The sequence below is a fragment of the Rhea pennata genome, chromosome 11 (genome assembly GCF_028389875.1).
Source record: "Rhea pennata isolate bPtePen1 chromosome 11, bPtePen1.pri, whole genome shotgun sequence".
NCBI lineage: Eukaryota > Metazoa > Chordata > Aves > Rheiformes > Rheidae > Rhea > Rhea pennata.
Window position 1 is genome coordinate 22,865,533 of NC_084673.1, and position 25,481 is coordinate 22,891,013.

At 42.9% G+C, this 25,481-nt stretch overlaps 1 protein-coding gene across 1 annotated transcript; it reads right to left on the reverse strand.

The window, feature by feature from the left end:
* Nucleotides 1-8,049: 8,049 nt before the first annotated feature.
* On the reverse strand, nucleotides 8,050-19,067 carry LOC134145279 (natural killer cell receptor 2B4-like). The gene is made up of 12 exons (XM_062584641.1): nucleotides 19,017-19,067; nucleotides 16,721-16,792; nucleotides 15,841-16,185; nucleotides 15,039-15,311; nucleotides 14,594-14,710; nucleotides 13,743-13,844; nucleotides 12,937-13,056; nucleotides 12,524-12,619; nucleotides 11,975-12,067; nucleotides 10,401-10,471; nucleotides 8,845-8,921; nucleotides 8,050-8,732 (listed from the first exon to the last, which is right to left on the reverse strand). Exons 2-11 carry the CDS (start codon nucleotides 16,737-16,739, stop codon nucleotides 8,886-8,888), a joined length of 1,272 nt encoding a protein of 423 aa, XP_062440625.1. The 5' UTR covers nucleotides 16,740-16,792; nucleotides 19,017-19,067; the 3' UTR covers nucleotides 8,050-8,732; nucleotides 8,845-8,885.
* Nucleotides 19,068-25,481: the final 6,414 nt, after the last annotated feature.

A 25,481-nucleotide genomic window follows, 5' to 3' on the forward strand; every position in this document is an offset into this window, starting at 1 on the left:
GGGGACCTTCCCTGCCCATCTGTGAGCAAGTTCACAACGCCATAACACTTGGGGCTTTCACATGCCTTGCTGTACTCCAACATCATGTCCCATCTATTGGGCACCCTCTAATCCTGAAAAGTGTTGGGGGAGGTGGGGGGACACACGCTGTATACTAGTGCCTTGTCTCATGGCCCCAACCAAGGGCTCACTATGTCCATGCGTGGCTGGACTGAGGGCACAGCTCTTCAATCCTCCCTGCCCCCTGTCAGCAATCCTTGCGCCTCCTCTTTATCAGCTACAGGTTCTTCTGCCTTCAGCTTGGAGTTGTAGAGAGATACGGAGGAAATGCTGAAGTGCATCCAGACCTTTCCCACAAGCAGAGGAAGGGTAACCATGGATGTCATCATTCATGCTGTCCCAGGACCTGCTGCCAGGCTCTTGGAGGGCCACTGACAGTGCAGAGCTGCTGCCCTCCAGCCATCCCGCGCATCACCACATCCCCTCAGCGGCCTGGTCCTGCTCACCGATGTCTCATGCTGTCTCTTGCTCTCACAACAGTCAAGAAAGGCAGCTAGAAGCTCAGATTTCTGCACTTCATCTGCACCCTCTGCAGAGCCACCAGCAGCAAGGTTGTGGCATGACACTTGGGTGTTTTCTGCTGGCAGGGAATAGCAAGGTGAGGGGACACCTGGTGGGTGTGATGGAAGTGGAAAGGTCAGCCAGGCACAGCAGTCACCAGTGGGTCGAGGGAGGTGATCCTGTCCCTCTTGGGGCACTAGTGAGACCACACCTGGAGTGCTGCAGCCAGGGCAAGGGGGATGTGGACATCCTGGAAGAAGGACCAGGAAGATATTAAGGAGTTGGAGCATCTGTCATACAACGTGAGGCTGAGGGAATAGGTGGTGTTCAGGCTACGCGTTAATTTAGGGATATGCAACAGTGTTAAAATATTAATTGCACTCCTCACAGAACTTTCATAAAAAATAAGCTGTCTTCAAACCCTTCAAAAATAATCTGGGGAAAAGGCTGTGAAAAAGAAGGGGGAAAATATACATAGTCCTCACAACCCTTCAAACAATATGTATCTCAATTATAATCTAGATAAAATGTCTAAACGCTTCTTTAAAAAATAATTCTGCATTTGCCATACTGAAATTCATTTTAGCTAAGTGGAAAAATATTTACATTTTTAGCTTTATTCCTCATTTCTTTCATTATGGTTACATGAGAATATAGGAGCCACTTTAATGGGTTCCTTGTTTTCGCTTCTCAGGTAAATACATTGAAAATTTATTAACTAAAATTTAGTTAAACTAAAAACCTGAGTTCAAACAAAAACTGGGAGGATCAAATAGGCAGGAATATAATCACTATGGAAATGGAGCAATACGAATTTACAGAAGAACAAGACTGAAGCAAGTTAATATTTGGCAAGCATCACACTTTCCTAAAAAAGAGGAAGTTTTATTTGCAAAAATATTTGGAAGTAAGAATGCTTTTTTGTGTGCTTGAAAAAAAGAAAAACTGCCTGAGAACTGCATTTAAAACTATCCTTTATAATTAAAGCATTATATATTGCACTGCTTCATATCAGTTAAATGTTAACTTTACATCTCGACTGAGATTATTGTAGCCACGCTGATCCTGTTGAATTCACACACAGAAAAAGGTGATTAATTGTTGCCTACACGATTCACTAATGCTATCTTTTCCCAGTACGGCTCACAGTGAAAAACATAACGAACAAGGGGTGGGGGAGGAAAGAAAAAGCTGTTTTTACTCATTCTTAGAGTTTTCTTCCCTAATAGCAAAGTTCAGTCCTGCTCTTGTTTCCCCAAAAGTGGATGTAGCAGCATCCTGCCAATACCGAGTGGCAGGCAAGACGAAATGGCCTCGAACACATCTAGCTCCTGCAGTCAAATTCACTGCGTATTGCTCGGGGCGGCTGTTCTGCGACGTTTCTGGTAGCCATCCAGCCTAGGGCACAAATGCGTCGGAGAAAGATCCCAGCTTACTACCTGGGAGTAACCTCTCTCCCATGGCCCTTTTTATCTGTTAGGCTTTATCGGGCCTATTTATTATTTTCTGTTCACCTGGTTCTTCTAGAGCTTCAGTGACCTCATCAGTCATTAACCGTAGAAATTACTTGTCGTTGACAAACATCGCTTTGTCGCTAATGGAAAATACCCGCTTCCAGTTCGTTGTTATTCATTAACTGTTTGGGGATACTTAGAGCCTCAGGTGTGGAACGGCATAAATATATTAGATAAGGGACTTGAACAAATTATCAGCTTGCTGCCCTCTAATAATTTTAGTAGATTTAATATTTTTTTAAAAAAAAAAAAAACTTCAATGAACTCACTAGGGTCTTACCCTTGCAGAAGACACCCTGTAGAAAGTACTGGAAAGGAAGAAAGCACAAGCTTAAGGAGGCAGCAAGTGAAAAGCTGCAACTAGGCAGAAGATAAGATAGGAAATAAAGAGAAAAGTTCCAAAAAATGCAAATATTTGCGGTTTCTAGGCCCAAATTCAGGAAACAATCCCCATCCAGAGTCGGTTAAGGACACTTTCAAATGTACACACACACATCGCAGAGAAATGTAAGCAAAGCATCTGTTATCAATGTTTGCTGAGAACTGGTATAAAAAAGGGGGCAATTATGAAAGAAACAAAGCACAAGTAATTAGAACATAGAATTCGTTTATAAATAATCCGTATAACTTTGTTTTCTAATTCTAAAACTAAAGAAAGCCTAAATGTAATACCGCATTTTTAAACCAGAAAAATAGTTTTGATCTGAAGAGCATTGCAACGTTCCTTTAACAACACGTTTACGATACGACAGTTTTATTCACAAGGCATACTGTGGTGTAATGGTTTACAGTATAGAAGCTGTGAAAGATTTGTGAAAGAAGGGAAAATTCTGCATGAAGACAGATATTAAGCTTTCCCTCAACTTTGACGGCACACAGCATCTTCGTAAGATGCCTGTTCCACCATGAAGTTTGTTTTTCTTTTCAGCTTTTAAATATAATGAAAAACTACAAGTGACCAAAAGAAAAAAAAAGAAAAAAAAAAACAGTTGCAAGTGTAACTCTGTTAATAGAACTTAAGTTCAATAAATTAAACCCTCTGATAAAGATATGATAAAAGCAGGTGAATAATAGGGTATAAGCCTGGATTTCACAGCCAACATGCTGCGCTGATTCAGCAGTGGGTGCAGGTAAACTGAAAACTAATTTACAGAGCTTCAATGTCTTATTCTTTCTGCAGATTATTGCATCTGTTGTTAATTTACAGTCATTCATCACTCCTCATTTCTAAAGACTTACCAAACAGCATTAAGTGAAAGCATTTCTTATTTCCATTACAGTTGTTCTCCTGCTTCTCTGTAACCTGTGTCCACCTGACCATTTCAACGCCAGCACTGTGCAGGATCTCCTGTTGGCCAGGATGAACCTCTCCAGCAGCCAGGAGGGCTGGCGAAGGTGATGGGTGAGGAACCATCACATCAGCTGACAGCACAGAGCTTGACATGGCATTGCAAGAGGTGCTGCTAGCAGGGTTGTAGGACAGAGAAAGCTGCTTGTGGCTTCAGCTTGTTTTGATAAGCTGCTGTGAAAAAATCCTCTTGCTTGGCTGTTTTGGCACAGCAAAGCTTTAGCACTGAAAAACTATCCTGGGTTATGAGGGGTGGGAATATCAGATAATTACTGTGAGGGTGGCTGGAGTTGGGCTGAAATAGCTCTGAGAAGAGCGCTGCCCTGGAAGCATGGGCTGTGGGACCCTGGGCAGGCTTTGTAAGTGCCAAGGTTTTAACTGTGAGTATCTTACAGCCCTAACAGCCAGGAGATGGGAGTGAGGAGGTGTCTCCCTCTTTAAACTCGACATGCTGGAACGCGTGTGGAGCAACCCAGTGTCGCCTTCTGTAGACTTTCAAGTGATTCTGCTCAAAGCCACAGATGTGCAACATACTTTACAAGGATCTGAAGACCTCCAGAAAGTGACTGGACAGCAACAAAAGCAGTGGGGAAAGAGCCCCTGGGGCCTCATCACCTTCTACCAGGTATTGTGTTCAAACCAACTTGTATACATGTATTTGTGGGTAAGCAAGTAGTGATTTCTTCTCTACCATGCTGATGAGAGTGAGAAAAATCATTTTTTCCCCTGCTTGGGACCAATGAGGGACCTACAGAGTAGCTCAACTACTGCTGAAGGCCAGTATCTAACACGCAGTTTCCTAATGCAAAAGGGTTGGTGAATAATTTCCAAGGTGGGCGGGAAGAGATGTAGTCATGAATTATGATGGTCTGCAGCAACGCAGTCTGAATTTACAATCCTCAAGCACAGAGAAAGGGCTTGCATGGGTACTACGGTCCCTTCAGATCTCACTCAACAAATACACGTCCGTTCAACATACGGCAGACTCCCATGGCACAGCTAGCAGGCATGTGAGCAAGTCTGACTTTCTAAGAGCAAAGACAGATGTGTTTACAAGACAACCTGATGAAAGCAAAACTAGGTTTTATTTCTGCCATTCTGGCCATCTCAGTTGCTGCTTGTTTACCCAAAGAAGAAAGGAAAGAAAATCCTTTGGATTGCTGAGTTTTTCCTCTGGTCTTAATCCCAGCTCAGATCATGTGAAGACAGTGAGATGTCACTATATTTCAGCAGACCCAACATAATCTGAAAAATGAGGCTCAGGGGCTAGTGATTATTGTAAAATATAGCTGCTCAGCGAAATTGCTCTGAAGAGATGAGAACTTACAGGTTCTTTGTTCACAGTGGTTTAATTCCCATGAGTTTCCTCTCTGGAGGAGACCTGCTGCAGGTTTTATTTGCCACTTAAGATCAGTCTGGTGAATTGTGTGATTGCTTATAGGCATGAACCATGTGCACTGTTCCTTTTTTTTTTTCTCTTATTTACTATACACTTAGAAATCTCTATCTTCAGACTTGAAAAAAAACAGTAACAGGTCATGATCATCAATGGCTCTTCCTCATCCACAGGTTCATCATGCCCCATTTACCAAGGCTAAAGTGCAGGCTGCAGCGACATGGGGTCCACTGTGTAGGTACCTGAGCAATTTCATTCCTCAATCTGCGCTGCACGTACAACTTAATCCTCGGAATCAGCTCAGTTTAGGTGTGTTCAGACAAGCTATAGTCAGACTACTGCAGTGTAGGCGTGTGAAATTTCTGCTAGAGTTCTGTTTTTGTAGTGTTGGAGAAGCTACTCTGTTTCTTTTGCTCTGGCAAAGTGAAGTATTCATAGAGGTTGGGCTGTGCCTAATCCACATCAGTGAAACTGGTGTATAACATCTGCTTTGTTACTTTGACTGTAAACACGCTCTATATACACATGAACTGTGAGCTTCCTCCAACTTTTTAACTCCTTGCAGCTTCACCTTGTTATTCTGAAAGGCCTTTCACATCACCTGTGTCCTGATCAGGTTACATCCAGAAGGATTTGGTTAAAATTTGACAAGGCTTTTTTCCATGTGAGATTTCCAGTGTAACACAGCCAGAGTTGATCCTTCCCAAAGAGCCACTGCACCAGTGTTACCCTGTAAAATAGCAGCCTCTACTGCGCTTCCACTCATGTCCAGGGATGACTTCTGCATCTTGAAATAATCTAAAGTACAACTCTATTCAGGTATAAAAAATAAGCAAAAATTGTTGCCTGCTTTGTTGTTACTTGGCTCCTGAACTCCTGAGTAGAGCTGCTCAGCTCGTACATCATGTCTTCAACTGAATGCGTTTCCGAGGAAGAGGTTTACTGAGTTTGCACAGCTTGTTCCTGCTTGAGTTCACGTGCACATCTCTGGCAGGAATGAGCTTGCTCTAATGGTTAGTGTGAACAACACTTTTCCTGTCCTTGCTTTCACCCACAGCACTGGCGGTAAGACGGACAGACAACCTAGCTGACCAACAAGAAACTTTCCTGACTGCAAATTCACAGGGAGCAGCAAACAGGCTCTCTTCAAGCTGTACCCAACCCAGATCATTTTATGGTTTTGATACCTTCTTGTGCCCTAACTCTAGTACCTCCGTGCCCTTTATAGAGGCCCTGGTAAACTAAGGCTGTAGGCAGGGGTTCCTTTTACTATACAACAGTTGTGGGAAGAGTGGGGAAAGCACCCAAAAATGAGCTCAAGGGGGAAATTTGGATCTTGCCTAACAAATTTCATTTGTTACGACACGAATGTGGAGTTTATCTCCATCAGAAGTCATGCAAGAACAGGACCTTGCTATACACGCTGAATCTGGGCACTGCAGAGCAGGAAATTGTGACTTGAAGAAAAGGGGTTTAACTTTTTTATAGTATACCTGGAGAAACCGTAGCTTCCTCTGTTGTGGCCAGAGCTAGCTTTTATTCCTCATTTTGTGGTTGTATCATCAAATCTAATACTTGAAAACAGCTATAATCTAGGAAGAAAGTTGCTCATACAAGTGAATGAAAAGGAACAAAAGGAGAATTTAGTATTTGAAATTTCAAGTCTTTATTAATTAGTAATTAAATTTGCTGAACTAGTTACAGAATCTTGAAGGTCCTTGACTTTCAATCTTCTGAGAAAAGTAAAAACCCAGGAAAAAAATACTTTTCCTTTAAGGAGAGAAAAAAACTCTGGGAAATTCTTTTCTGACCCTCTCCAGCAATCAGAGAAATGCCCAAGAGAGAAAGTTAAAAAGAAATAAGAAAAAAACCCTTCAAATTATCAAAAGTCACTCACTGTATAATAAGCCAAAAATCCAAATGAATTCAGTGGAGTGCAAGACTCAGCAAGTTATAAAGCTGAAAGACAAATTCCTATTCATAAATAAGAATGTTTTATACTGTGATTCCTTTAATCTAGCCAGTCAAGCAGGTCTTGGGGGACTAGGAGCACCAGCAGCACTGTGACTTTTTCCCCATCCTGGAGGCTTGGCTGCCTGTGCCCAAGGCCAGCTCTGATGTGGTGCAGTTGTAACCTGGGATCACCTTGATGTATAAACAGCTCAGTGTGAGAGGGAGTCTATTGGTGAGGGTGTCTTTCTCTTTAGCCTGGGAGCTGTCAAGTTCAGGCACGCTGGAGCTGTGTTGCATGTATACCTGTGCCTGGCCTTGCTGGTCCTGACCTGCCTTGTAAGTATGGTCTTACCTGGTAAACTGGAATTTCAGCAAACTCTGGTTGTTGTCACATCACCTGCTCTGTTTGCGTTGCTTGGGTACTGCAGGACAAGGTCCTTGGTGGTGAGGGCTCTGCCCTTCCTGCTTTTCTGTCACCTTCAGTTTGCCTTTCCATACGGAGCAGCCTGCCCTTTGGCCAGGTAAGGACTTCTTGGAGCAAGCAGCACTGGTTCCATTGCTTGCTGCACTGCAGCAAGAGCTTTTCTAGTTTAACTCAGCTGAAGTGGGAGAAAAGCTGCTGAAATGGGAGATCCTACCCCTTCAGCAGCTGATCCCAGACCAAGGAACTAGCATCTGGGTGGCTGAGCAACAAATTAGATTAAGGAAAAATATAACCCAGATAAAAGCATCAGTTCCTTGAAGGAGAGAGTAGGATGGGCACTGCACTTTTAGGCAAACAAACCCCTCAGGACAGACAGATTGTGACTAACCTGAGAACAATTTAGCACACTCAGCTAGGAGAGCTTCCTGCAGAGAGAAAGTAGGATCTTCAAGCAGAGAGCCTGAGGCACAAGCAGCAGGATCAAGGGTCTCAGAAATGGTGGAAAGAGCTGGCCATCACCTAAGATCTAAAGGGAGCTCTATGGAGTTTGCTGAAACCCAGAAAGCTAAAGCTGCTAGAGAAAGAGCAAGGCTGGAGGAATGGACCTGCTGTTGCAAGGATGGATCAGGAAGCAGGGATAGCTTTTATGCTGTTTTGCCCAACATCAGTCTTTAATAGCCTCCTTGTTTATGGTCAAAACTCCTCTGCTGTAACAGGCTTTGAGCCCTTCCTGAAATGCTTGCTTATGAACAAGGTCAGACAACAAAGGCAGAGACAAAGTCCTATTAAAAAAAAAAAAAAAAAAAAGTACCAAAAAAGTAGCTACGTAAGAAAGACAGAAGGTAAACCACATTAAAAAAGACATAAAAAAAAGATTACAAAAAATCAGTAGGATGCAAGTTATCAAAGTGTTGTGACAGAACCCAATTTTGGGACAGAAAAAGTACTTTTGTGAATATATACACATAAATTGGTCCCTTGAAGCTAGAGGACAAAGTGGCGATGAGTAGGCTGAGTGGAGGGGGAGATGTATGTTCCTGCACTGTATCTTGTTCTGGATCTGTCTAAACTGGTCCTTGAGCAGATTCATCTCACTAACCGATCAGAAAACTGAGCCAGTAAAAAAAAGAAATGGCTAGTTTTCTCCTAGATTAATGAGCCGAGTAAACCGAAATTAGAGTTTCGTGAATACCAGAGTCAGTGTGATGAAAGGGGCAGGAGGTGTTACAGACCGACATTCCTCACTTCCCCTCAGCATCTTCATTGCTTCAGTTCAGCATAAGGTGCACTGAGCAGCCCCTTCTTTCCCACGTCACTCATTCCTGCCTCTTCTTTTGTGGGGGTTGCAGCATTTATGCTAATGGCCGATGAACAAAAGCATTTTAAGTCGCTGATTCTTGGTTGTATATTTTTTTTTTTTTGGCCAGGATGAGTCTCAGTTGGATCTTTTCAGGTCTCTGGTGCATGAATTCTGGTGCTGATGGCTGCGAGGGGGCAGGAGCCAGTTGCAGCAAGGAGGAATCGCTTCTCCTGGAGCTGAGCCAGTGATGGTGAGTGCCAACAGCAGGGAGTTAGAAGAGAAGAGGGAGGACCTTAGCTGCAGGCAGCAATGTGAACGGACGGGAGAGAGCATGGTATGACAACTTACAACATTTATGGTGCAAGCAGGCGCTGTGCAGGCTGCATCTATCAAAGCTGTGCCTCGTGTTCTTCATTTTTGCAATTCTGAATTCAAAAAGGAGAAAAACAGAAAGCGTTTGAAACGTACCTTGTGAATGAACTGCTACTGCACCTCTTTTCTGCTCTTAATAAATAACATGCAGGTATTGCAACGTTACTGTGGCTTTCCCATAAACATGCGCATGTGTTAATAAACATATCAGGCTCCTTCCCCATTTGACTCCTTTCTGCTGCTTGGGGATCACAGGCTGAGGATCCTCCCCATGCAGTGATGAGAGACGGCTCTGAGGTGGGAAGGCTTTTTCCTGTCTATTCCCTATAGCCCAATGTCCTGTATTTCTTAAAACAGGATACCAGTTTACTGTGCTTTCAGAAAATCACTAGGATACTACTTCAGAATAACAGAGAGAGTTGGATATTCAATACTCTTGTGTTTTTAAAGTTTAGTATGAGAAGAAACCCTTGTTTGTCCCACTTCCATATAACTCTAAAATCCCATGCTCCAGAGCTTCTGCTAGTTGTGTTCAAGAACTGGGAAGAGATTCTCAAATTGGAACCTATTGGTCTGACTCACTGGGCATTTTACTTGTTGGCATTGCCTAGAGCAGTTCAGTGAAGGCAGAACATCCAGTGGGATGGTTGGAGATTTGGGGGGTGGAGGTGAGCTTTTTTAAGAAATACAGTTTAAGTGCTTGTTTTCTGGCATGTAGAAATAATCTTAAAAATCTTCCAGGTCTTGACCACATAAGATTGGGATCAGACTCCTGCTATATTGCACTAACAGTAATCTTGGTAGGATGGCAGTGTCTGCGTGTATGTGTGAATGGATGTTCTTCACAACCTTCTAGACTAAATGTCCACCATATGGACAAACTGATGCCTTCACAGCTTATTACCATTGCTTACACCAGGAGCCGAATCATTCAATTTGATAATTTTCTCTTCCACTGTTTTCAGTTTGTATAGTGTTTTAGAAGTGAATGTATCTTTCATTTTAATTAAGATTACCTATTTCTAAAAGAACAACGGTTATCCCTGCAGCCATGCCTTTGAATTCTTTATGGCATGAATTTTTTGTGACTGTCAGAACAAGTGAAGTTGCAAGGTAAAACAAGTCAGTCTTTTTTCAGTCATGCACTTTGATTTTATCTGCTCAGTTGTTTTCTCTTGCACTGTTGACTGTTGATACCCCCTCCCAACATCTTACCTCTAAGTCTGGAGAGCAAAGAGATAATTTATGGATATTTTCAGATTGAATTTAGCTGAAGATGTACAACCGTCTTTGTGAATGGTGTTCCCAAGTAAATGACTTGGCAGAACCAGACAAAAACCTTGGGTGATAGCCTAGTATGTGGCTTGATTGACAAATATAAGTTTATAACAAAAATATTTTACATTCTTTATAATGTATTTTGAAGTGCTGAAAGCTGAAACAAATACTGACTGACGGCTGGGATTACAGAACACTGGTGAGGACACTTTCAAATTCTGTTTTTTTAAAAAAAGGGGGGGGAGAAACTGTACCGTTAATTTCTGATGCCCTTCAGCTTGCAGCTTTTTTTCTGGTGCTTCTTGGTATTTTATTTCCCGTTGATCTGAAAAATGTGGATAAATTGTTGCCCATGATTGCTTTGTCTTAGCATGGGGTCTGTTGGGTGGAAAATATCTATTACATGGAGGGAACAACAAGGTGTTTCTGGAGTTAGGGGGATACAGGAACTACTAGCAACTCCAAGATGATCCTACCTTCACATACAAAGTGACAGGTTCTGAGCTGACTGTTGCACTCAAGAAAAAGATCTTGGGGTTATGAGAGACTGTTACACTGAGCAGCTCAGTGCTCAACAGTAGTCAGAGAAAAAGACAGTCAGTCATTACAAATTTAGAAGAAAGAAGTAAGGAACAGAACAAGGAATGTCATTCACTACCATAAAAATCCATTGCTCTCCTGCATCTTAAATACCCATCTCAAAAAGGTGATAGTAACTATGGAAAAAGTTCCAAGGATGAACAAAGCTGCTCAAAAATGAATGGCTCCTGTATGAGGAAAAACTAAAAATAGCCTTGATCAGTCCAGAAAAGATCAGATGAGGTAGAGATATGAAAGAGGTTTATAAAATCCCAAAGAGTCTAGAGAGACTGACTATCAACTGAGAGTTCAATGTGTTTTCCAGAAAAAAAGCTTAAAAGAAGCTAGTAGGAGCAGATATGGAAGTCAAAAGAATTAGGTATTTGTGCAATTCCTTGTTACAGGACATAGAGGATGCTAAAAGTTTACATGTATTCCAGGTGAAATGGAACTATTTCATGGTAAAGTAACCTACTGAGGGTAAACAAATACATAAAGCCATGTTATTCTTGGAGAGAGTGGAAATATAACTTATGCTTGTCCCATTCTAATGGTCTTCCCTAGGTAGCTGCTTTAAGCTGCAGAGACAGAGTATTGGGATAGATAAGCCCTTAGTCTCATCTACTGTGGCTGCTGCTATGTTTGCTGACGTCTCCTTGCATCTCTCGAGTATTCCTCCCCCCTGCCCCAGCACTGGAGTCAGGGCAGGTGGGCAGGACAAAGCAGAGGTAGGACTGGGAAGAAGGAGCCTTTTTGGACGATGTAACAAGTCTGAGAACAGGCTCTAATTCTGGGAGGAGCTGAAGTTTTCAGAGCCCAGAGGAGTCTGTGGTGGGGCTCCCTGCAGACAGCGGGATTTCCTGATGAATGAAGAGGGATATATATTTCTCGGTTAAGCCCAAAGAGAGTTTCTAGGGTAGCTAGTGTGATAAACTCAGCATGCAGTAAAGGTGCGTGTGAGAGCCCACTCGGTACCCTACACTAACTCTCCTCCACTCTACTTCTCCTGGTCCTCACAACCTTCCCCTTACATACATGCCTCACTCCCTGCACTATCTGATTGCTGCTGACTGCTCTGCACCTTTAATCCAGATGATACCTACGTGTTTTGTCCATTTATCCTTTTCCCATGTGCTGTCTGTGAGGACAGGCAAGTTTTGCTTTCAGAGGTACAACTTGGGACAGCTGTTATCATTTTAAGTCTGTCCCAGTGGTGGTAACAGAATCATGGCTGTTGGTTCTTACTTACACCACACAAAGACGACTAGAAACACAGAGAGAGAAACAACAGATACGATAACTGTTGCTGCTGTCCAGTCAAAATCAGGTGAGCATCCTTTTCCTGGAGTCAAGAAGAAAGAAGGAATTAATTCCACCCTGACCAAGTGCAAGGGTCTGCAGGGTCTTTTCTGCAGCAAATAGGAATCTGGGGTCCCACTTCGATAGTTACAACGGGTTGTTAAAACCCTGCAGCTAACAGCTACAAAGTCTGAATTCTCTTCTACAAAGCCTAAGTGTGGTGGTTCCAGAACAACCCACAGCAGCAGCATGCAAGCCCTGCAGGAAAAGGTGAGTCAGGGCCAGGTCTGGTGTTAGGAGATGACCTGATCTCCCTGTGACGGGGAGCCCCAAGTTTCAACTTTGCAAGGAGTTGGAAATCCCTGTTTTCTACTGGGTAGAAACTGCAGCTTCCTGTAAGGTACTACCATCCTTATATAATTCAAGCAGTTTATAATGGATCTTTCTGTTTAGGAAGCCGGGCAATGTAAGTCTGGACACAGGAAAGAGGCAGCCTGACTTTGCTGATGCTGAATGTCCCGCAGCAGCAGGCTGTTGAACAGCACGTTTAGCACCATTCCTCCCAGAAGAGTGGTGTCCAAGACAGTATGGGTCCCTAGAAACAAGAAAAGAAGCATGACAAGTCCTGTTATATTTTATTAGTTCCATTAAATGCTGATAAGAGGTAATTCTTCTCATGAGAGGGAAAACACCTGTATAGATCTTGTTCCCTCTAGATTTTTTGGCTCCTCAGAATATTATCCCCAAACCAGAGCAGTGGTGTTGAGATTGTACAAAGATTGTTCAAACAACCTCCAGCTTGCTGGAGAAGTGTTCATGCCCTCCAACATGAGTGATACATGGGTAACTACCCTCTATTTTCTTGCTACGAGATCACAGATAAACAAATGTGCAACATTCATGCATACTTACATGGTTTTGCTTTAAATGCCTGCAGCATGACTGGGGAAAGTGCCAAGATCACAGCTACTAATAACATTACAATGATTCCCATGACAAGGAAAAGCATTAGAAGAAAGACCAGAGAGATGCCTGCAAGAAAAAAGAAAAAACAGGAATTGCCAACCAGAGACTACAGGCTCTGCTCTGCAGGGATCTCCATGTACCAGAGTAGCTGCTAACACATCAGAAAACCTCATGGAGGGAAGTGAAACAGGTACTGCACAAAAGGTACCAGTGGCATGTTGTTTCATTCTTCTATGTCACTCTTAATAATCAAATTTGAACAGCTTTTTGATGCCACAGAAGAACAAATTTGAAAACCCTCCTATCTAACTGTGAGTAGAATTCCCTGTGTTAGCATACCTGGCTGTCACATGGAGGAGAGATGTTGTGGGGTTAGCGTGATGTGAAAACTAACACTTTAGAAAAGGATTCAGGTGTATGCCGATGCATAAACCTATACCTGTTTTCTGTATACCCTTCCTTTGGTGATCCTTATCCTGGATGTTTGTAATGCCATCTTTCTAACCTTGTGTCTTTGGTAACTCTCCACATCAGCGTTTCATCACAATGTTGGCAACAGCCAAGGAAAGGCAACGGCTTCTCCCTTCACCTTGCAGATCTACAGGTCTGTGCTCTTCCTCCCTGTGCCAAAGGTGCTCCCTTGGAACTGATACATATCACTTTCCTGAGGTGAAATAATCACTTTATTTCATTTCCTACCTCATAGTTGGATACTGGTGCCTTTCCAAATCAGCATGATTGTGATTTTTTACCTTCCTCTTGTATCCAGAGACCACTGGCAACGGCCAGAAGAAGACAAGATCCAAATAGCAGCAGAAGAAAGCCTACACAAGGCCACCTCCAAGACATTACTCCTAGGGAAGCAACACACATTAGACTACTATTACCTATCTAGTAAAGCAAAATGTTTGGCATGATACGAGACCATTGCATTTATCAAAGGGCTGAATGTAGCCTCTGTCTCTGTGGCCAGTTTAATGCACCCTTGAACCAAAAGCAGGGAATTTAAACAACCATTATAAATCCACAAGGGTGTGCAGCTTTTTCAGACCTTGACTTCTGTGGGAATGCTGGGCCCACACTCCAGTTCCAGCGCTCCCCTCAGCACTGCATGCCTGGCAAAGGTAACAGGGACTTATATTTTGACCCAGTAGTGTTCAACTGGTGGCAAGCCAGGCAAACAATAGCAACAGCTGATGTTTGTTACAGAAATCTCACTTCATTTGAAAATGGCAAAAAGAAAGGACAACAGCAAAATAGACCCACTGTGGAGTCTACAGGAACTGAAGGAGATGGAACATTAACCCGAGTTTGAAGAGAGTTCGTGCAGCTAAGGCTGGCCAGGGTGTGTCTCTATCAAAACAGACCCATCAGACGGGAGATGGGACTGTTTTATATGTCTGAGAGAAATGTGATAATATGAAAGTGAGCAAGCTGAGCTATTCACAGAAGATGAGTAATACACCTTATTGACTTCAGCTGTTCTTACTTGCAAATTGCTTTGTCTACTTCCGTTTTTTACCAGCAGCAACTAAGCAAATTAGGAAATCCTTGCTAAAAACCTGTTTTCCAAAACTGGAGAGAAAGGAATGAGAGAACATACCAACTCTTTTTTTTCCTGATAGGTAGTACAGAACAAGGAGATCCAGTGTGGCAGCCCATGCCAAGAAGCTAGCAGCGGCAGAGATTTTCTGTGCTTGCTTCAGAAAAGGTTTCAAACCTACAACGAAGACAGAATTCAAGCTCACAAATGGGGAATTGGAATGGCAACCAGAAGCTAAAAGGAGATAGTGAGAGAAGGAGGACAATGGTGTTCAGTCAAGGAGAAAAACTGAAATTCCACATTATGTGTCGCTATAAATTGTTTAATTTCTGGGGGGAGAGAGAGAGAGAGGAAAAAAAAAGGGAAATTAGCAGGAATTAACTCAATGTGCCAGGAAAGCGCAGAGACGAAACAGTTTTCTCATCTGTCTGAAGACTCCACTGTAATAAACATAAGGAAAAGGTTGTTGATACTCTGTGGTTCAAGCTTCTGCTATATCCCTTACCATCAATGACCAAATCCAGGGAGGCTTCATCCCAGCTTACTTCGTTGCTGACATTGCAGGAGTAGGAGCCACAATCTGATTTCTGCCCGTTCTGTATTTGCAAAACTCTGAAGTCTTCAGAAAACACATAATGACAATCTGGGTGAAGCAGCTGCCCATTTTTCTTCCAAACAATATCTTTTACTGTGCCAAGATGCTCCACCACACAAGATAATTGGATAGGTGTATCAGCCAGTGTTGAATCTGTCTGTAAGCCAGGTTTGGACACGGGGTCTAGGAGAAACAAGATAGTCGGATACATTTACCTTTTTTATATAATATTTTAAAATACTAATATTTTAAAAGTCCAGATTCCAAGACTAGGCATTTAACACCAACCCCTGTCACCTAAACTGACCGAAATCTGCTGATGTATATTGGCAGAAATACATATTGGCTAAAGACATCTTGAACTATAGTCTGCTATAAACATTTAGAGTCTATATTTATGCATTCAAATACATTATAGATAATATATTAGTATATATTTTGTTAACTATATGCTCAGTGCTTTCTTCATTATAATCATTAGAATCAGTCTTCATTTCTATGTAGGTCTATATAAGGTAAATTCAATGTAAATATTTCTGAAGTAGAATGTTAGCTGCTCTTCTAGCATACAAAGCCATAAATGCTCATGATAAGCCAGCTTGTGATAAACCCAACAGTTTCCCCAGAGCAGAAATGAGATCTGGTTTACGTTTGTTTTACTTTTAACAGCTATTCTAAGTGTCTGCTTTATTAAAATCTCTTTCTCACTTACCTATAACTAGGAGTAATATTTCTCTTACTAAGTTCTTCTTTAAGTTGACCGTGACCACGTAAGTACCGCTGTCATTCACTTGTGCGTTTCTCAGCTCAAGGGAGCCATTGGATGTATGGAATTGTACTCTGCCCTCATAGTGATCATAGATCACTATTTTTGAATCTAACTTGAAGTAATCTACAATTCCTTCCTGTGTCGGGCCTTTTTTATACTCCCACTGCAGGAACCCTATGATCTCTGAGATATTATTGAAGGTGAGCAGCACTGAAGATCCTGTAGCTGCAAACAGCTGTTCTGAGGATCCTGTGACTTTTGGAGCCTGATGTAAAATAAGTAACAGCACTGAAAAGAGCAAAGAGAGGTAGGTAGGTAGTTAGTCTTACACAGCACTTCATTTGGGGACCTGGGCTCAGGGAGTGAGAGCTTGCTGTGCTGGGATGTGGGTGTTAGTCTAGCAGGGCTGACCGAGCAGCTCTTGCCATCTGTGCAGAGAGCAGCGCTAGGCTGGGACTGGCGCCAGCACTGCAGAGCCCAGCATCTCAGTACTACAAGGCTGAGTTTGGGGAGGGCTTGAGATTTCATCCTGGCTCTGGATTTCTGAAATCTGGCACCATGCCCAGCTCCTCCAATCCCCCCACCACGTTTGACCAGTGATGATGCTTCACAAAGCATATATTGGTGAGCATGCGCGTGAGTATGAGGGACTTCCACTGCTCCTGTTGCCCAAACCCAGCTTAATCTTTCAAAGCGGAGCATTTGCTTGTGAAGTCCAGGGCTGAGCTCATCTTCAGATGAAATTATTTGCAGGTCTGTGTCAACGTTCAGCCAGGAAGAGTTTGAAATACACTTCATGGGGGACCAGGCAAGCTCTACATACTCAAGCAAGGATGCTGCATTCTGTAGAGCTGTCTCTGTCTGGCACATCAGGATCATCTGGAACCATTTAAAACTGCAAAGAAGCAAATAAGTACAGACATTTGGTAAGTGTCTGTCCCACTCACTAGTCCTTCCCAAACTGTGCTCCCACATGGTAGGTGTGCCTGGAGGATTATGGTTTCCCACTTAAGTGAATGAGTATGTCTTTTTTCTTTTCAAGTGTAAGATTTGTATCTACACTTAACCTTTTAAATTCCCGAGCAGGTTCGCCAGGCCCTTTTTTTTTCAGTTGATAATACACGATTTTCACAACAGCCTAAGGGATAAAAGAAAAGAAGCTACAGCCTCACTGAAACGGCTCTTAGCACACCACCAGCAATCCCGTGTGTGCTTATTTAATTCTTCTGGCAGGACTTGAATGGCAGCAGCGAGGACAAATCCAAGGGGATTGTGTCCAAAGCATCAGCTCATACCCCCACATGAAAAATGGGAAAAGATTCATTGTCCTCCACTGCAGGCTTGAATCAAAAGGTTGAGGAAACAACATCGAGAAAGAAAACCTAAGAGTGAAATAAAGCAACCAGGAGAGCAATCACTAGATCCTAAAGAGAATCCCCCGACTCCAGAGGTGTGATCTTCCTCTTTGGGAGGGCAAGTGCCTGCTGCTTGGGCTACCTGGGCTAGCTGTATGCCACACTGCTCCTGTCCCACAAAGCATGCCATGCCTAGTGCTAGTGTGGCCTGGGCCACTCTGACCTTGGAGTCATTCCACCAACCCCAGCTGCTTTGCTAACAGCTTTTTTTGTTGTTGTTTTAGATCTTTGAACAGTCAGTGTATAGGCTGTTTCTCTGCTCCTAGGAGACTGGAGCAGCTTCTCCCTTCTTATCTGCTTTTCAAGAGACTCTGTGTAGCTCTGAGCTGTTGTCTTCAGCGAGGACAAGCAATCCCAGAGACATATTTAAACAGTGCAGGATGGTCCTGCTGTACATTCTAACAATTAAAACCTCATGGTGTGATTCCCCTTCCTAACAGAAATGCCTCACAGCTGTAACAATACAGGCAAATCAACTACATGCTAGGCCTGCCCATTACCCTTTTCTATTTATGTTCCCTTGCCCCCACCAGATGCTAACAGACCCTCAGTCCTTCTGCAGTCCTTCTCCTTGCTCTGGGTATTCTCTGGGAGAGGAGTTTCTTCTCGGATGAGTCTTCAGCCTGAATACATATTAGCCAAAATTGCTCAAACATCCTTTTGCTACATCCCCATAGCTCCTTTCTTCTAAAACTCCATCCTGCAAGCTTGAATTCAAATATCTAATACAATGATCTGCAAAAGCAATGCCCAACCTCCTTTTCTACCACCACAGGGCTTCTGCAGGCAGATAAAGGGGTCTCTCATTGCCTAAGGAGAACTTTAGGATGAGCACATCTGCAGCTCAGCTATCATACCCATATACAGGAACTGAAATCTTTATCAAAGCCCATTTATTTTGTTCCTGCATTTTATTGTATTTGCAAAGAGAGATAGGTGGCTAGTCTCTCATTTGCCAACAACTGAGCCGGGTTTTGTTTCCCTATAGTTTTTTTTTGAGCCCTCTGCCTCTCAGTTGTTTAGTAAGTTAGCCCTTCTCTGGGTTCTCTCTCTCTCTCTCTCTCTCTTTTTTTTTTTTTAACAATCATAGATTTGTGATTTGCAATGCTATTTTCCCATGTTTATGCTGCCTATATTGCCTGAGGCATTCCTTGCCAGCTTGCTGCTCCTACAAAGTAACAGAAGAAGGAATGGGAGTTTCCAGAGGTTCACACGACCTAAGGTCCAGGAAACACAAAGATCATACTGCTGAGACCGAGGCTTTGGCATGAAGGATAAAATCTTTGTTTGCTTTGAGAACATTTGATGAAAATAACCACATTCTTTCCACTATCTCTGCTCTCCATTGAGTGTGGTTAAAGTCAAAATCCCTACCTAAAGGCTGAAAAAAATGCTTCCTATAGCAAGCCCTGCTCTAAATGCAGCAGAGAAACAGCAAAGTGGAGCCATAAGCAGCAGAGTGGCTGGTTCTGTTTTCCTGGGACAAGCACAGCCCATCCTCTTGCATTGCTACGACAACTCAGACTCTTTCTTAATTCTTCAGGACTAATAAAATGTGCCAGTTCAAAATAAGTGTGCCTATCCACTGCCAGGAGAGTGGCTTAAGTGTCTTGAAAAGACCTTTATGATAGGTATCAAAGCAGCTTTAAAATAGTTAAATTTCTCTGAAGTAAAAGAAATTTAGAAGACTGGCAAGAGACTTACATTTCTGCAGTACATCAGTCACTGCTGGAGCAAAGAGTTCATTCTTTTACTATTGTGAGGGTAAACTGGCAGGGAGTTTTTTCAGGACAGCGTTTCTCCTCCTCTTTACACGCCTACGTCATTTTCTTTCGGCCTTCCAGTACTCACTGGGGCCACGTGTTGGCCAAATACCAGCCTGTGCATCCACTTCCAGCCTGCACAAAAGAGCTTTGTTTGCTTCTCTGCTCTCGGGGACTTTGTCCCCCTGCCAGCAGCTCTGCACCTAGAGCAGAGATAGGGCATCTGTTCCCTGCAGCGGCCTGATCGGCTTTTTGCGAGGGTGCATGGAGCTGCATTCAAATCCCATCTGGATTGGGTGGGTGGGGGGTCACCATCTCCTTCTTGCATGCTCTCCACTCTTCTTGAGGCACAGAAGAGGGGAGGACACCAGCCCTTCCCCAAGACAGGAGGAGGCTGTAGCCTTCTCAAGGCTCTCTCTCTCTCCTGGGGAAGGGTCCCCAGGTACAGTCACCCACGCTTGCAGGGAGGAAGACACAGCACCTTGGGAGTGCTGCAGGCTGAGCTCAAGCCCTGCTGGAGCCAAGCACAGCAAACACCCATGCACGCCAGCATGGCATGATTGAATAGCAAGGAGAAATGCATGTAAATAGATCGGTATATCAACAACAGTTTAAACAGAGAGATCTAAAGGCACAGGTAGAAGAGACAGTTGCTTTGCACCAGCAGTTATGGGACTATGACAGCAAGGCAAGGTGGAAAATAAGGGAGGCAAGAGTAAATGGCAGAACTTGAAGCCAAGAGTCTAAGAAAAACCCTTGACTGACTTTAAAAGACTGCGTATCAACTTCCTGTGGGATCTGAAAACTCACATTGCATGTTCTGCATGGAAAAAGCCAGCATAAGTTTGTCCAGCTTTTAGGTTTTCTGTGGTTTGTTAAACTAGAAGAGTATGATGTGGGAAGGAGGCTCCACAAGGAGCTGCTGCTCTGACTCATTTTTCTGAGTAGCCAACGGATGTACAGCAGTGGGAAACTCAAGCAGCTCTGTTAATAACAGGGAAACTCTAAAAACATAGTGGCACGGAAAATATACCATGTGAAGGAGCAGATTAGATAGTGCCAACAGGACACAGCTCTGTCATGCCCAGGAAGACAACTCTGTCATGCCTAGGATGCTCCAGCTCCTTTGGTCAGTGAAAGCTTTTTATTCTGATCCCTTTCTTGCACTATAATTAGGCTTATCTTCCTGTTCCAGTATGTAAATACCACTGCCTTGTCTTCTCCAAGTACCCAGTCCATGTCAGGCCACCAAAACAGTCAAAATGTGGCTTTATCTATTCTTGCCCTTTAGCGTAGCTTTGGCACAAGCTAGGGAAGGAAAGGCTTTAAAGGGCCCAGCTTCTATTCCTGGATTTTTTTTGTTCTCAAATCCAAGGCATGGGTTCAACCATGTCCTTTAAAAAAGTAAAAACAGTAAGACAACAGCATTTCACCTTCATTTCGAATCATTTTAGAGTTTTTTTTCCCTCCTTGCTCCCTTGGAACAGACAAAGCAGTTTTTCTCGTGCTTGCTGTAGCAACGCTTCCCAGGAGAGGGCACCTTGGAGTTATTGTCTGAATCCTGTATCTCACTCACAAGTTAAAGATCATACTCTGTTCCCTTGGGGAGAGATGTTTTCCCTTATAACTGCCAGGATAAAGCTGAAGGAGTGGCTTTCAGATGTTCTGAATGTCCTTTTTATTTGGCAAATGTCATTTTCTGGAAGCCAGGCATGCTGTTCTAGCCATTCTGCAGTTTTGCACACCCCGTGGTGCAGCTAGAATAGGCCAAAATAAACCTTTGCTAGTGCAAGAGATGCTCTGGGCCCCACTAGGACCCCTCAGACCCCACATACCCCCTGCAGCACACACCGCCTGTGCCTGTTCAAGGTCTCTTCGAACACCAGAAAACATCAGTGAGCAGTAAATCATCCTGCTGATATAGAAGACCTGCTCTACATAGCAAGTTAGTATTTCTTCCAAATTACTCTTATGCCTCAGTGTTGCTGGATGCAATCTCTGCATCCTTATTTCTCCGGTTTACCTGCTCTGTCTTTGTTTCCTTAAAAGCAGTGGCAACCTGTGATTTAATCTCCCTGTGTACTACCGTTGCTTATAATGTGACAGGGAGGCATCAGTAAAACTTGGAGTTAAAAATAAATTGGCATGTCAGCATCTCTTCAGCCTTTGTAAAGTTATTTGAATTTGTAGTGGTGTTCTTGTATGCTTTTCTCACTTCTGCTCTTTCTCAGATAGCTGTCTGTGTGAACTGAGGAACAAAAACAATATTGTCAGCTTCAAGCACTCAGAAGTTATTAGTTAAGTCTCCAAAACTGCATGATTTCATTTTTTAATTGAGATTGTCTTTTTTTTTTTCTTTTCTTGAGCCTTTCACACATATGAGCTATCGAATCTGATTTTTTAAAAGGTAAAGTAAACATCTTCCCCCGTCACAGATTTCTGAGCATCTACATGACTGCAGGAGTTTTAAGAAGTGCCCAAAGATACCAGGGGAGAGGTTGCAACACTGAGACTGCTTTCACACTGGCTACAAGACTGCAGAGTCTTCTGCAGGGCCTAAAGCAACAGCTCAGGCTCAAAGCATTTCAGCTCAGCCTGAGGGACGGGTCTCTGCAGCTTCGTGTTTTGTGTCTTCCCACCCCCTTGGACAGCCCGTTGATCTTCAGCTAAGTGACATGTATCATTAAAGAGGAGATATTTCCCATTTATTTGCATGTAAACAGAGCTGCCTCTCTAGCAATGCAAAAAAGAACCCAGACTAAAGGGATGTGGAAGGGACAGGAAGGTGGTGCGTTTTCCTAAAAAGTCAGAACATGTTCTGGGATGAACAACATGTTTTATTGGTTTAAATGAAACTGTAGCTTATCCTCTGTGTACAAGAGCCCTCCTTGCCTTGGAGGTATTACTCTATCTGGGGTTGGTACTGGCATTTTTTTCTTAAAAAGTCCAGGCATCAATTTCACGGACCTGCACAGTGATGCAGTGGTAGGAGGGAAAGATGTTGCTGTTGACCTGATTTGAGTCTTTTCATGGCAGTGCCATTTCCACTCAGGAAGATCGGTCATGCAAGCAGGTTTGACCTTCCACCTGCAGGCATCACCTATTTGCACTCAAATGAAATTAAAAAAAAATGTTTATCAAAACGGATTTACAAAACATTTAGCTAATGCCATCTTAGTTACTTGCTATACTTTTGAACTAACAAAGACGTTACTGACTTCAAAGCAGTTTGTTTCATCCTCTACTTTGGAGATTTACCAAAAGTATTTGAGTTAGAAGGTCTCCTAGCTAAAAATTTGCTTTAAGATGTTGCTTCAGTAACCTTTTTTCGTCTCAAAGAAAACTGGCAGCAGCTGTGTTTTCAGAACTTTTGGAAGACATATATTTGTGTTGTATATATTGTGCAGGGTAATTCCTAAAATACTTGCAGGTAACTAAGCAAAGATTTGGAGAAATTACTAATATAATCCCAAATATTAAATTGAAATAGGAAAGAAATCCCATTGATAATTGATGTGGGGTTTTTTTGGTTTTTAAATATTTGATTAGTTCTTCAATTTGACAAGTATTCAGTAGATGATTGTTTCAAAAATATTAAAATTAACTATCAAGTGTATTTCTTAAAATGGAGAGGCTGAGTAAGTTCTATTTGAAAAGAGAAAATGGAAACTCGCTGCTTGAGCTCATGTCTTGCAAATGTACAATGCCTCTGTTCAGCAGAGTCCCTGTTTCACCGCACAGGCTATTCTGGGTTTTGTACATGTGTGAGCTGAGGTTGTCTTGTGCTTGCAAAGTTCACCACGATGCCTGCTGATAGCTGCTCATCATCTCTGTCCTAGCAGCTCTGGATGTGCAGCTGAACTTACTGACCTGTAAGAAAAAAAGGCGTTTTAGAAAAAAATCTAAAGGGATAAGGTGCACTTTTCAAGAGCGTGGGGCCGATTCCCATTTGGCTCAAACTGACCAGATCAGAAAAAGCAGATGAAGCAGAAATGGAAATCCTCTTCCTCAAGAACATGGGGCAGGAAGCGCACACAAGATCACGGAGGCTATCTCTGCATCTTTGCAAAGATGCAAAGCCAGGCACTGCAACCAACAGGACAACCCCATCGACATTGCGGCCCACTGCAGATGCGTAAATGGAAACAGTGTAGAGCATGGGATATCCACGCTACATTTGTTTGGGAGGGTGTAGTTTTGCATCAGCTCCAGTCTGGTTCCTTGGACTGCATACGCATCAGCAGCTGACACCTATTATGTGACCACTTTCTAGCTTGCTTTCATCTAGGAGTAATCCAGTTTGCAAGCTGCAAGCCCAATCTGCAAAACCAAGCCTGGTGAGCGGGCGGACTGTGCAGTTCATTTCAGAAGAGCGCTTCTGCCTGAAACAAATGTCAGCATCTTGCACCCTGATGCAAGGTCTCTGGCGTCCCACTCTTCACTATGCCCCCTGGATTTGCAGCTGCATTCAAGCACCAGCAACTTCCAAGTAGAATTAAAAATAAAAGAGAGAGCGTCAATGCCACATACGCATTGTTACCATCGTCTTTGGAAAAACATATGTCTCCTGCAGTTTATAGTGAAAAATTAAGTTAAATGCAGACACAGCTCACAGAGGGGCTATTTCAAATCGCAGTAGTGTTGGTTACGCATCGTTTACCTGCTCTAGATATCTGGAAGCTCAAGGCTAACTTTTTTTTTCCTCTGCAGCTCCTGGGAACCCTAAAAGTCTATGAGAGATTGCTCCCTTGGGTATGTAGCAGCAGGACTTGGATCTGAATTGTGTGCTGCAGTGAGAACATAGATTAATACCATCGTTCATAGAAAGCATCTTTGCCTGTCTCAGTGCCCTGCATGAGAATGTCGTAGATGAGCAGGTGCTCTGCATGAATTTGGTGGAGATATAAAAATGAGAGAGACTGAGACAGAGGACAGCAGGTTTTCTGCTCTGTATGGAATATCTATGGAAGCAATGTGTTGGTGCAAATACAAAAGCGAGCCCATCTTTTCTCAGTGTGATGGCAACCAGGGCAGGAAGCTCAGGCTGCACTAGCTAAAGCCGAATCTTTGCTGTGGCTTCGCTTGCACTGTTGAAGGGCTGTGGCTAATGTCACTCTGAAGAAGGAGGCTACGTGACTATATTTACCGAGGGCTGTTGCATCTCTTCTGTTGCATCTCATCACAGGAAATAGCTCCTGTTTATAATATGGGGTGCACTTATGTTGAATAATTTCTATATTATCATGTTCTCATTTCTGCTATTATGGCAAATGAAACCTTCGCATGGGCAGATGTAACATTATTTTACTCAGCTCAAAAAAACTAGTCTTTGCTTGATCCGAAAAATTCTGATCTCTGAAAAGCAGATACTGAGGGGGTTCACACAACTGGTTGTTTACTGTTTGCTCTCCCTCTGCATCATGCTTTTATTCCACTTAGAGGTTTCTATTAAATATTTTACTGATGTGCATATTAACGCAAAATACAGGTTCACAGGTAGCGACATTTTGTGCTTAAAGACATTCAAGAAGTGGCAAACCATATCCTGAATAAGCTTAGGGAAGGAATAGGTGAGTATATTTTGAAAGAAGGATTACATGTGTTCAAACTCTTGACAACTTCAAATTTAGCCCATCTGGAAAAGCAAAGGTGCTCCACCAGGAAGAACTCTCTAAAAAAAACCAACCTGAGACCTGTCAGGGAACAAGCTCAATCGCTCCTAAGGCTCTGCATTAGCAAGTTTGCAGCAAAGCAGCTGGGTAAAAGAATGCACACATGCCCCTTCTCCTGGCTTTCAAATTTAATCTTGATACTAAAGATTTTGCACCAGATTTTCATTTTATTTCTTCACTTACATCTTTTACTGGTTTTTGTAACCGTGGTGTCTATTATTTTGGATATTGTAAGCAAATACTTACTTTTACTTTAACCTGGCTCAAGGTGAAGATGATTTCAATGCAGTTAGGTAGTAACAGGCAATCTTCTCCCCCTGAGTTTGTGATAAATTGGAGCACGTAGAGAAGCTAAAGATAGTTGGAGGTCTTCCTGTATACCGACCGGAGGGGAGAGTAAACAATACAGAAGAAAAAGCATGTGTGTTTCTGTGAGCAGTGACAACCAGCCAGGCTCTCTGTTACAAAGCAGGTGGTGAAGAATAGTGCTGAATCCTGAGTGCAAGTGTCGAGCTTGGCATACTGGTAAGGAAGGGAAAATACACATTGCTCCTTCTCTCTGGATACTAAAAATCTGAGAACCATCTTTCCCAAGTGCATCGTTAAATTTAACCAAGTATATACCTGAGCTGTGCTCCACCTTGAGTAACTAAGTACTAAAGGCTTAATGTGCTAGGGAGGAAAACTTCAGAGATGGCATTAGTTTAATGCTCTTGTGGTTATCATTACTCCCT

Excerpts from the sequence above, each read along its gene's own strand:
- LOC134145279 (XM_062584641.1), bottom strand. Across the intron at positions 13,057-13,742 it reads TCTCTGGATACAAGAGGAAG|GCATCTCTCTGGTCTTTCTT; the intron begins GTAAAAAATCAC and ends TTTTTCTTGCAG. Across the intron at positions 8,922-10,400 it reads AAGGGCATCAGAAATTAACG|AATTGCAAAAATGAAGAACA; the intron begins GTACAGTTTCTC and ends TTTTGAATTCAG.